The 12946-nt window shown below is 32.7% G+C and overlaps 1 protein-coding gene across 7 annotated transcripts in view; it reads left to right on the forward strand.

The window, feature by feature from the left end:
- The window catches only part of LOC106074685 (ubiquitin carboxyl-terminal hydrolase MINDY-1-like), a 45201-nt gene that overhangs the window by 2846 nt on the left and 29409 nt on the right, over nt 1–12946 (forward strand). For all 7 annotated transcript variants that reach the window (XM_013235502.2, XM_013235505.2, XM_013235504.2 and 4 more), the window contains exons 2-5: nt 2754–3542; nt 5744–5830; nt 8845–8951; nt 11538–11728. In XM_013235502.2, coding sequence (XP_013090956.2) covers nt 2760–3542; nt 5744–5830; nt 8845–8951; nt 11538–11728 — 1168 coding nt within the window. In that variant the 5' untranslated portion in view covers nt 2754–2759. The remainder of the gene's footprint in view (nt 1–2753; nt 3543–5743; nt 5831–8844; nt 8952–11537; nt 11729–12946) is intronic.

The raw sequence follows: 12946 nt of genomic DNA on the forward strand, positions 1-12946 counted from the left end.
TTGAATGTTTTTGTATTTTCCAGCGATGTATATTCTTTAATTTTTAAAGCAAAAATAAACTTAATCAGTAAATTCTTAGTATCTAAAAGACAATAAAACACACTAGCAATTTATAAGGGCATGCTTATTAAACATTATTTTGACAAATAACACATAGTTTATGTATTTTAAAAAAAAAATTATCTCCCTTCATCCCTGAAAATTATATTAAGTATGCTCTCCCCTGCCTTTGCTAAATCTATTTATAGCATTGATCATGCCTAAATTTTGAAATGTCACTGTGACATGGTTATGGCAATTAGTTTTTTCTTTTCTCATCCACATGGTAGTTCAGCTCAAGTTTGACCAGAAAATGCCTGAAATGAAGAATCAGAGGATTAAAACATTTTTTGAATACATAATGTTCTGTATGGTTTATAATAATATAAGGCGTTCGATATCGTATTCAGGGGAAATTTTTTTTTTCTGAGGGAGACATTTTGGCATACCTAGACAACCCCTCTTTAACATAAGATTTTATTTTATCCAAACATTGCAACACATCTATTTTTATCGACCAATGGATGTTTTCATATTTTTTTCTAGGTCGTAATATAAAAAAAAATTAAAATGCAAAAAATAAAAAAACACAGTGATTTGGCCTCAATGTTTTCCATAAGGCAGCTTTACTCTTGATCTAGAATAAAAACTAAACTAAAATTAATATTAATTTTAATTTATTTTAAGATAATATCTATCTATCTACTATCATCTAATTAAAGTTGTTTTTTATATTAGGCTACAGTTATTATTGTAGAGGAAAGATCTACATTTTGAAACTAGTAGAGTTAGTAGTGTCTTTACAAAACATTTGCAGTGGTACTGCATTTTTTTTAAAACTTGGGACACATTTGGATGGCTGCCTGTTTGTGCTATATGCGCACTGGACTCGTTCGGTCTGCCATCCCACATCATCCAGAGTGAGGTTTGGGCTTGGAATTATATTACCTTCAACTCTGAAGGAACATCCAAAGCATGTAAACCATTTTACAAAACATATAATTTTCTCTAAAAAAAAATTTTAACAGAAGGTCAGAGTGAACAAGTAAGGGAATTTTTTTTTTCTTTTACCACCCCAGAAGAGATGGAGAGTGAGTTAGCATTAAATGCTACAATTAATCCTGATGATACAATAACTAAATGAGACGTATATGATAAACAAACAACTAATTGAGAAACACATTGCATATATAGAAAGTTAATTCAGCTCATTATGCCATGAAGAATGGTGCTCCGTATCTGTGATATAAATAGGCAAGGAGCATATTCAAGATTTTCTTTTGTTTGTAGATTCTAATGACATGCATTTGAATTAAAATTAAAACTCAAAATTTATCAAATCTTCCCTGATGAGATAGGATATCATGTTATAAAATATTATTGAATTTCATTTAATATTGTACAAGTTGGTATATTAAAATCCTATTTTAATGAAAAAAAAACAACTTTCAAGACAACAATACCATTATACAGAGTCATTTGATCAAATATATTCTGCTTATTGCCATCATTCTTTACAGGCACGACATGGCCTAAATTGTGCCGATGTGCCTCAAATCAAAAATCACCATCATTCTTTTATTTATAACAATTTCAAATGTATAATTTATAACTTTGTCCATTATTTTTCTGAAAAGATAGGTATATACTTCAACAATACCGGTACTAGAATGCATACAGTTTAAAAAAACATATTTAAAAAAAAAGAAATTCCACAATTTTTTTTGTTTTTCTCCCTTTGTTCCAAAAGCAATTTTGTATGCAATGAATAAAGTTAATACGAAAAACATGCATATATGTAACCCTGCCGGACCAAGGGTCCTTGTTGATCACATTCTGATGAGGTGAGTTTGTTATCTCTAACATTGGAATGTTTGTATTGTTTAACAAATGCCTCTATCATGGTCCGGCAGGGTTACATATATGCATGTTTTTCATATTTTCTATACAGTCATTCACCCCTGCAGCAGTAAATCTTTGTTTTTTGAGTCAATGAATAAAGTTACTTGATTAAGAATAGTTCCACTCATTCATTGACTAGCTTAGATGCAATTATGAAAAGAGCTAAATCTTTTTTAGAGGCAATGTAACGTGGCTTAGTTGCATTGATGCTTGTAGTAATGGCAGTAAAAAGCTAAAAAATGTTACAATCTTTTTATTTACATTAAATAATTGTTAACCAACATTGTTACAATCTAGATCAGTAAATTTTAAAAGTACTTAAAGTGGTCTCTAAATAAAATGCACAAATTTGTTTACTTCATAGGGGGTGAAAATAATTAGTATAATTTGATACATTCAAAGTTTATTTCATCCCCAAATTATTTTTCAGGCATGATAGTGATTTAGAAGTTTTAAACTATGTTTAACCACATTTGCACAAGTTAGGCTTAGTTTAAGTTTCTGTGCTTGTCCAAAGTTTTACGTCCCTATTATATCACCCTCATGAAACTGTCAATCATAAAGATTGTTCCAAATAACTATCCCTCAGACCCTGTTCCCTCAACATCCCAGCATTACCAATGCCCTGTCTGGCAGTGTGGAGCAGCTGAGAAGGACAAGTGGCATAGGCTGTAAAAGAGCCAACATCTTAACAGCAAAAAGTTCAAGTCTCTTTCATTGGATAGTTATCTATTTTTATTAACTTGTCATTTAGTTGTGTTTGTTTGTATTGTTTAACAAATGCCTCTATCGTGCTCTGCATTTCTTTGTAGATTTCTATGGATGATCAAGGTGCAAACAAAGATGATGCATTGGAGTCCACCCCACCTCCAGTCATTTCTGAAACAGCTTCTTCAGATGATCATTTGACTGTTCAGCGTGAAAATGAAGCTGCTTCAAACATTGATTCAGTTGCAGCTTCCAATGAAATGGAACTTTCACCTGCGGCTTCTAATTTAAAACATTCCAATGTTATAGATAACAAACTCACCTCACCAGAATATGATCAACAAGGAGAACATGCCGATGGAACTCCACAATCAGAAACAAGCTCATCATCAGAAAAAAATGTGCCGTCCAACCATCTACCTGAACAGTTTTCCCCTTCGCTTGACCAGCTGGGTACCAGTTTAACATCCAGTCCTAAATCGTCTAGTTCTGGCCAGGATAGCGGCCTTAGTCCTGATGACTCTGGCTTCGATATCTCTAAAACCCAAAGCTGTGATGAACCGAGTAAAGAACCCCAGACAACAAAGGCACAGAAGGAGCAGGACACTCAGTCTGAGAAGGTTAATATATCTGGAGGTAGTCTTAACAGTGCATCGCCTGACACCACCACTTCAGCTTCTGAAACCCAAGTAACAGTCTCAGATCTTGAATCCCCATCTGCTGAAAATGTGGCTGCTGAGCCATGCTCAGCCCTGACCAAGAGTGACCAGGAAAGTGTCTATTACATTAAATGGATTACATTTGGTCAGAACAATGTGCCCATTATTACTCAGAATGAGAATGGCCCTTGTCCACTTCTTGCTATTATGAATGTTCTGTTATTAAAAGGAAAGGTGAGTTCTTGACTCCTTATGATTTTTTTCAATGAAATAGAAATTGTTTTTTCTCAATGCAAGTGTATTGAAATTTACAATTTAAGCTATTGGAAATGTACGAGGTTTAACTTTTTAGTTTCTAATTTAACTTTATCAAACATGCATTCTATCAGAATAATGATGATAATAATAATCTTTTGAGGAAATTAACTTTATAATCGTGCATTACACATATCATTGCATTATAAGTTCAATCAAATTATATGATAGCACATGAAATAGACATTCATATTTTGTGTCTACACATTTTTAATATTCTAAAGACAGTTTTTTTAAACACTTTGCAGAGCATAGAACATACTTTAAATTAGATCTAAACCCTTTGAAAGCAACTGTGAATGAAACATGCTAATATCAGCTTTTAGTTAGCATTCTTGTTGAAATAAATTGAAAACTATCCACACTACACGTTACTCAAGTTGAAAGACTTAGATTACCATTATAAAAAAGCTCTCTCATTTATTTGGTATTTGTTAGTTATTATGGGAGTAGATTAATATTTTAAGGCTGGGTTGGTCTAATTTAGAAAAAAAAAATTGTGTATTCTAGTACTAATCAGTATTCCATTTTAGGAGTTGATACCTGTGTTGGTGATAGTGGTGTTAAGGTCATGCCTATCTGAACTGTATGAGAGACACTAGAAATCTCATGACACTTTTGGATTTGCAGCTTCTATTTCTAAGTAAACATTAACAAATAATACAGTTTAATGATTCCTGGCATGCACAGTCAGCTTGATCTTTGATGTGTTCAAGATTGTCAGTGTGTGCGTTTAATAAAAAAGGAGCACAACCTGACTTTGTTGTAATGAAATAATCAAGTTGAAGTCATCAGTGTTCTAATGAAATAATCAAGTTGTAGCCATCAGTGTTCTAATGAAATAATCAAGTTGAAGTCATCAGTGTTCTAATGAAATAATCAAGTTGTAGCCATCAGTGTTCTAATGAAATAATCAAGTTGTAGCCATCAGTGTTCTAATGAAATAATCAAGTTGTAGCCATCAGTGTTCTAATGAAATAATCAAGTTGTAGCCTTCAGTGTTCTAATGAAATAATCAAGTTGTATTCATCAGTGTTCTAATGAAATAATCAAGTTGTATTCATCTGCCTTTAAAGAGCGTAAAGTCTGAAAGTGGTAAAAAAAAAAATAAGCAGAGATGATGGTTGGTAGCTATTGTCAGGATCCAGTGAAACCCTAAGCCATAGAGAATGACCTCTTCTTGATTTCTTTATTGTCTTGACAATTCTGGGATTTAGGTCACACCATTATATCAAGGTGTCATTCCTTGGTGCTTTAATTCCCGGTTTCAAACATCCTAATGTCATGCACCCTGGGGATTTTTTTCCTCCTATTATGTGGTCACTGGAGGAGTTCCACTCCTCCAGCTAATGAGACAAGAAAGACATCCCTCTCTTGTATGGAACAGCGTGGTGGACTTTTCAGACTGAGCTATCATGTCTCTTAAAACCCCAACATAAAGCCTTGGAGGAATGAATCTTCCAGAGCAATGGATTAATCAGAATGTTTTTTGTTCCAGATTGACTGTACTCTAGGGAATATATTAAGTATCCTGTTAGCTTCTGTTAATATGACCACTTCACTGCAATTAAATTTTAAGCTTTCTTTAAGCTCTAAAAAAGCATTTTTGATTGGCATACTCTTAAAAAATGTGTAAGCTGTAAATTTGAAAGGAAGTCAAAGTGTATGAAGCAAGACTTATCATCTGTTTCTGTTCTAATTCAAGGCTGAAATAATACTTTCTTTTAGTTTAAGAAAGACAAGTTGAGAAAGTAATTAAGGATATTCTAAGTACCTGATACTTAGATGGATCATTTTATTTACACAAAAGAAAAAAAGCCATTACAGTATGATTAGCTGATCTAATTCAGTTTTAAGAAGTTGGTAGGTCAAATCCTGTTATATGTAATGCACGTAGGATTTTGCTCTATACTTCAACTCTTGACTTTTCCATGCTGACTTAGTGATTGTTGGAGGTCTTAGGTCTGAAGCATCTTCGTACTTTATTGTTAGTGTTTCTTGAAGCCTTTACATTATTCAAAATCCCACCCCTTTTCAAATTAAACGACTTTGCAGTGTCTCATTGAAGATTATATTTTCCTTTAAAATTTATATATATATATATTTTTTTTTTTGTGAAGGTAAAATTAGCTCCAATGCTAGAAATGATCACGTCAGAACAGTTAATGACACATTTAGGGGAATGTATTTTGGACAACATGCCTCAGGTGAGGGCTTTATTAATTGCAATGTTTATAAGACAGTATTTAATGCCTTGTTGTTTTGTGTTCTCATTCTGTTTTTATCACATGTATGTTTTATTGAATTGCTTAAAGAATAATATTGTCTTATATATATATATAGTGAGATAATAATAGGTTTTGTTTTTATTTTATCTGTTTATATTTATTATGTGGATATTTCATAAATAATGCTAACTTCAGTTTGATTCGAAACCATTTTGTCTACTAAATAAGATTTAACTCAGGTTGTTATATTATTGTAAGTTTAGTCCAATGACCTTCTTCGTAGGTAGGGATTTGGGGGCCTGGGGGGATTGACTTCTTCTTCGACACGTTCATGGTCCCCTTTGTTTTCAGTGCTCTTATCAGGTTTCTTCTTAAATGATAAGGATGATGAAATAAACTACACTAAACTACAACTTCCTGAGAGTAACAAAGCACTAGTCAGCGCTATGGAAGTTACTCCTTGAAATTGAGTGTAACCTGCACTGAAAGAGTTTATACTCTGTGTGTAATACAACAGGGTCACTAACTTATATGACAATGTGAAAAGCAAGATTACATGACAGTGACGTAATATTTAATATATTTAAAAACAAATTTCGGACACTCCTCCCTCCACCCTAGCTACAACACTGCCTTCTTCTATTGTAATGTCAGGTAAATAGGAAAACTCTGTGGTGCATATCCATTATCCAACTAAGACAAGAGTTCAATGAAGGATTAAATTCTCTTTTATTGTATTCCAACTTTAAGTCCATAGGCTTTGGTCAACTTCTTGTATCAACTTACATGTTTATGCACTCAGGAGCATCCTAAATAAAAAATCCTAATCTGCAGCAAGGTTTGAACCCTGAAGACTACCAGTAATTTACATTAAATTTCAATCCAGTTAGACAGTGACCTTTTACTCCTTTGTTTACAGGCATGTTTAATGACATTCAAAATAAGGGGGCAGTTGTGTCATTGTTTTTTGTTTTTTTTAATTTACCACACTAATGTTTAAATTATGTAAGAAACTTCCTATTTTATTATTGAAGATGAGCAATATATCTTATTTTCTTTTATGACTTGGGGAGTCCAATCTTCACCATTATGAGTTTGGGACATGAGTAATTAGGGTTTGCATTAAGTTTGAGTTTGTTATCAAACTTTTAAAAGTCTTAAGTAAAGTGAACCACTCTTGAAGACCTCAAAGTTGGGTGTAAAATTTAATGTAACTTGAAACTTGTACACTCGTTTTCAAATGGTTCCAAAAACTTTTAGATTTGATTCTGAATGAAAAGTCAATTAGAAAGATACTGTTATCAAAAGTTCATCAATATATATAGAGATGGGGTCAAAAGTTGGTAGTTTAGCTGGCTCTGGAAGAGATAGTGTTTAATACTTTTGTTTCACTGTAGGAAGGCATAGGCCTAATGCATGTTAACATGGAAAACTGACATCCAATCACAAAAAAAAAAATTAAATTAAAAGACACTTATTGCATCAAAATAGAACTTAAAAAGATTAAACACATTTGAATTGCCTTCTTTATATAAAAAGATCAAATCTGCTCAATCAGTTGACATCAGTAGATTTATAACTCAATGTAAGAAAGTCTTTTCAAAGACATCAGTAGATTTATAACTCAATGTAAGAAAGTCTTTTCAAAGACATCAGTAGATTTATAACTCAATGTAAGAAAGTCTTTCAAAGACATCAGTAGATTTATAACTCAATGTAAGAAAGTCTTTCAAAGACATCAGTAGATTTATAACTCAATGTAAGAAAGTCTTTTCAAAGACATCAGTAGATAACAGAATGTAAGAAAGTCTTTTCAAAGATATCAGTAGATTTATAACTCAATGTAAGAAAGTCTTTTCAAAGACATCAGTAGATTTATAACTCAATGTAAGAAAGTCTTTTCAAAGACATCAGTAGATTTATAACTCAATGTAAGAAAGTCTTTTCAAAGATATCAGTAGATTTATAACTCAATGTAAGAAAGTCTTTTCCAAGACATCAGTAGATTTATAACACAATGTAAGAAAGTCTTTTCAAAGACATCAGTAGATTTATAACAGAATGTAAGAAAGTCTTTTCAAAGACATCAGTAGATTTATAACTCAATGTAAGAAAGTCTTTTCAGTGTCATCAGTAGATTTATAACACAATGTAAGAAAGTCTTTTCAAAGACATCAGTAGATTTATAACAGAATGTAAGAAAGTCTTTTCAAAGACATCAGTAGATTTATAACTCAATGTAAGAAAGTCTTTTCAAAGATATCAGTAGATTTATAACTCAATGTAAGAAAGTCTTTTCAAAGATATCAGTAGATTTATAACTCAATGTAAGAAAGTCTTTTCAAAGATATCAGTAGATTTATAACTCAATGTAAGAAAGTCTTTTCAAAGATATCAGTAGCTTTATAACTCAATGTAAGAAAGTCTTTTCAAAGACATCAGTAGATTTATAACACAATGTAAGAAAGTCTTTTCAAAGACATCAGTAGATTTATAACACAATGTAAGAAAGTCTTTTCAAAGACATCAGTAGATTTATAACACAATGTAAGAAAGTCTTTTCAAAGACATCAGTAGATTTATAACTCAATGTAAGAAAGTCTTTTCAAAGACATCAGTAGATTTATAACTCAATGTAAGAAAGTCTTTTCAAAATGTTCTCTTTGAAACATTCAGACCTTCTTATTAATGAAAGACCTACTAACTGTGTTATAGCTTTATGTTTTTTCACTCTTATGATCTGCTCACCCCACACATGTCCAGGTGTAACTGTAAACTCAACTTTACTGACCAAAAAAAAAAAATCACTTTTCCAATCCATAGAACTTTAAATTCCACTTTTTAACACTGTCCATCACTCTCTTTAACAGCCAGTACACACTTCCAGTTTTTTTTCTTATTCATTCCAGACAACCTATACAAAGGAAATTGTATTTTTACAGGAAAAAAAACTTCAAGATAAAATCTTTTTTTTTTTTGTATTGACATTTCAGAATTTATCTCAAACTAGTCAAGCCAATTACGAACAGAATATGCAAGATGCCATGTCAGTCATGCACAAACTACAAACTGGTTTAGATGTCAATGTCAAGTTTACAGGGTTTGTATGCTGAAGATTTTTCTTTTCACTGCTTTTCAATTATATTAATTTTCTTTCAAAGTCTTCCGTAATATGATCTTTTGATCTCCTTTCTTAGTCTACGATAAGGTGCTTGTGGGTAGGCATATTGTGTTATAGTCTTGTGTTATAGTCTTGGGTAAAGCATTATAAAAGTCTTCTATTTTCTTTTTGTCATGGATGAACAGTCTGTTTCATTTGCATCAGAATAGTATCTAGAAAAAAAGTATGTTTCAAAAATGTTCATTGGGCATATTTTCTATGTGAGGCTATTTAGCACACTCCAAAACACAGATCAACGATGTAGGCAGTGCGAATAAATAAATTCATCCCAATGTTAAAGAACTACAAAATTTTCATTAGTACTTACAATACAGAAAAATGTAAATTTTTTGTATAAGAAATCAAGGTATTATTGAAAATGTTAAATGCTTTATATATCTACATAAGGTCGTGATTCTATTCATGTTGTGCAAAGGTTCTGAGTGGGTATGGGGCATTTTATTATTTACAAGTGACTTGAATTTTATTTTTCTATTTGTACAGACCTTGTACAGACCTTCACTTGCCCTCAGATATTTCTATGATAGAAAAATGAGTGTGAACCTTTTAACTCAATTTTTTTTTTAATTTCTTAAACTGCACATCATTTACCATATTTAAAAAATCGTTCCACCTCTGAGGACCCCCCCCCCCCTTTTACACACACACACTTTTACTATCACTTTCAGAATCATTTTTTTTCAGAACTTCTCGGAACTTGCAATACTCCGAATAAGGAAACTGCTAACGATGTGATATATGAGAGAAATTTTAAAACAATTGTATGGTGGTATCCCCTCCCCCCCCCCCCCTCTAGTCCCCATGACTTTTAATATTCACCTCTTTCTGTAATTCACTGTTCAAAGTACTTGAACTCGCTGTTGTCTAAGTGTCCATTTAGTGATCAATTATTATGATTAGTGGCACATGGGCACACTTTAGGCCATATATAATATACATGAGAACAATGTGATTAAATATTGAACATTTAACTAATTAATAGCTTTAAACTTAGTCTTATATACAGCAGTCTTCACTTTTCTGTGATCATTTTCAAGAGATGCATGATAAATTGTCAGAGTACTCTTGTAATGTTTGCACAGCTGCCATGAGTCATGTGACATCTCACAGTTTATTGATTATTTTGTACTTCTTGATTTTACAGTGCACAAAAATATTAAGTTTAGATTCTCTTCTGATAAAGATCTGCTCTTTTTATTACAATATATATATGCATATATATATATATATATATATATATATATATATATATATATATATATATATATATATATATATATATATATATATATATATATATATATATATATATATATATATATATATATATATATATATATATATATATATATATATATATATGCATAAAACATCTGCCCACTTGTGTAAAAGTAATCTAGCTCAAATCACCAAATAAATCTTAAGTTAGGCTTTGTTAGCATAAGCCTCTTATATTTAAGGTTATGCTTTTGAAGTTGATCAAAACAGCCCACCACTGTGGTGTAAAGGGAAAAAAATTAAGCTAGGAAAAAAAATGTTTCCATAACATTTTCATTCTTTGAGACGTCTTAGTCAAATCTGAAGACTACTTTGTTAGATACCACATGTCTCTTAATAACATATAATACACTTAAAAGTAATTAACCATCTAAGCTAATGATTATGAGATTTATATATGCTGCAAATGTAAAGCATTTTAGTTCTAATTGATACCTTGAAGTATTTTTTTTATAAAGCAACAACATTTGTTTGCAAAGTACTATTTAAATATTTTATGTCGTGTCCCTTCCCCCCCCCCCCCCCCCAATTTTTTTTTTTTTTTTTGGAAGAATTACAATAATGGAAAAGCTTTTTGATATTGAGTGTATAATATGGATTGTTTTTTTAAAGTAACTATTATGAAAAATTAAGGTATTTATGTAAAAATCTTAGGCTGAAGAGCCCAGCCCTCCCCTTTGCCCTTCAGCGCATAGTGCGGCAAGCTCTCTCCATAAAGATCAATAAGAGGTGACTTCCACAGCCTCATCCCACCTGGTTTCTACAGATTTTATTTTTTTCTAAAATGGTGTGATGCCATGTTATACGTGAATGGCCTTGTTTTTTGCTTTCCTCTTTGTGGCTTCATTTTATGGCAGACTTTGGTAAATGTGTTAGGGTTAGGGTCTTGCCTAAGGAAATGTCCCTTGACTCTACATTTAGTCCCCATTTCATTCAGGGGACGAGTGCCTGTTCACATTTGCATGTAGCTAGAACTCAAGTTGACAATTTTTATTCCAGTCACTGATCCTTAAGCTACCAGAACATTTATAAAAAGTGTAACGCTGTCTTATAATTTTGACTGATTTGAATGAAAGTGTTTTGTTTTTCTGATACGACATGGTGTCAATGTTGAACTACTGGCCATAATAAAGATTTATCTGTCTAGACTTTGTTATTATAATGATATTTACACCTGGTCTTTGTTTTGTCAATGACATTTCTGTCATCTTTGTGTTATTCTTCCAGTGTTGCAGACTTTGAGTACACGCCAGAACTTATTATATTTGACCTACTGGAGATATCCCTCTACCATGGTTGGCTGGTGGACCCCCAGGACTCTGAGACAGTGAAGATTGTCAACCAGGACAGTTACAATCAGCTGGTGGAGAAAATAATTTTCCTGAAACACGCTGACAATCAGGAGGATGTAACTCAAGGTAAGACAACCCTAAGTCTAGAATTTAGCAGTACATTGTTTTTTTTTTAGCTCATTGGAACACATTCTTTTTTTTTTAAAAACCCATTCATTTGCTTTGGGAGATTTTCATTGCTTCAGGCAGGATATGTTTTACAAAGTTTCCATTATGAAAATTTACTGATATATATATATATATAATATAAGCAAACAAAAAGTCAACAGTTCAGGACTAGTAAACAATTTCTCTTAAAATGTTTAGCTTGGTTAGCCTCACTTGTCTCAAGAAGACTTCTACATTTTCAACGTTGCCTTACAATAAAGCTATGATACATGGTAATTATCTCATGATGTTTATAAAGATCTCATTTTAAAGTGAAAAGGTTTTTTTTTAAGCTTTCATTTTTATACACACAAATGAATTATGAATCCAAAGGATTTAGTATGCATTTCATTTTTTTTTATTATGTGTTTTATAATCTTTATATATGCAATAGGCAAGTGGCAAAGTGGCTGGTGTGGATACACTGGCAGCCATAGCTACAAACCTACATGTAGGCGGCGCAGACCATGTGGTTGCTTGCCAGTGACTGGGATAGCACTGGAACTCAGGCAGCCGTCTGAGCGTCTAAGCAGCCCTTTTTAGGAATGCACTGCTTACCTCCTAAGCATGAGGAAGGGGATAGAAAAGGTGCCCTAAACATTGCCTGTCCCCCTTGACCCTGGCCAATCTTCTGCGACTGGAGGGGATCCCACTAGTGCGGGAGAAACAAATCAAACTGAAACCTCACGAAAAGACAAATCAAAACATGAACTCACACTCGGCGCCTGGAATGTCCACACTCTACTTGACCATGCTGAATCAAATTGTCCTGAACGTCATACTGCCCTTGTGGCAAGAGAACTAGCCAGATACAATGTAGATATTGCAAGAGAACTAGCCAGATACAATGTAGATATTGCTGCCCTGAGTGAAACGCGAAGAAGGACAGTTAACAGAAGTTGGTGCAGTCTACACTTTCTTCTGGATCTGCAAAAATAGTGAGGAAAGGTGTGAAGCTGGTGTTGGCTTCGCGGTGGAATCCAAATTAGTCAACAAGTTAGCAGGATTACCAAAAGACATAAATGACCGTCTAATGACATTACGCCTACCCCCAAGAAGGCAAGCATGCAAAGCTCCTAGATGTTGCTAAGCTCACAAACCCAGATAACAAGCAAGAGCTCATCAACAAACTAGACA

The sequence above is a fragment of the Biomphalaria glabrata genome, chromosome 10 (genome assembly GCF_947242115.1).
Source record: "Biomphalaria glabrata chromosome 10, xgBioGlab47.1, whole genome shotgun sequence".
Lineage (NCBI taxonomy): Eukaryota > Metazoa > Mollusca > Gastropoda > Planorbidae > Biomphalaria > Biomphalaria glabrata.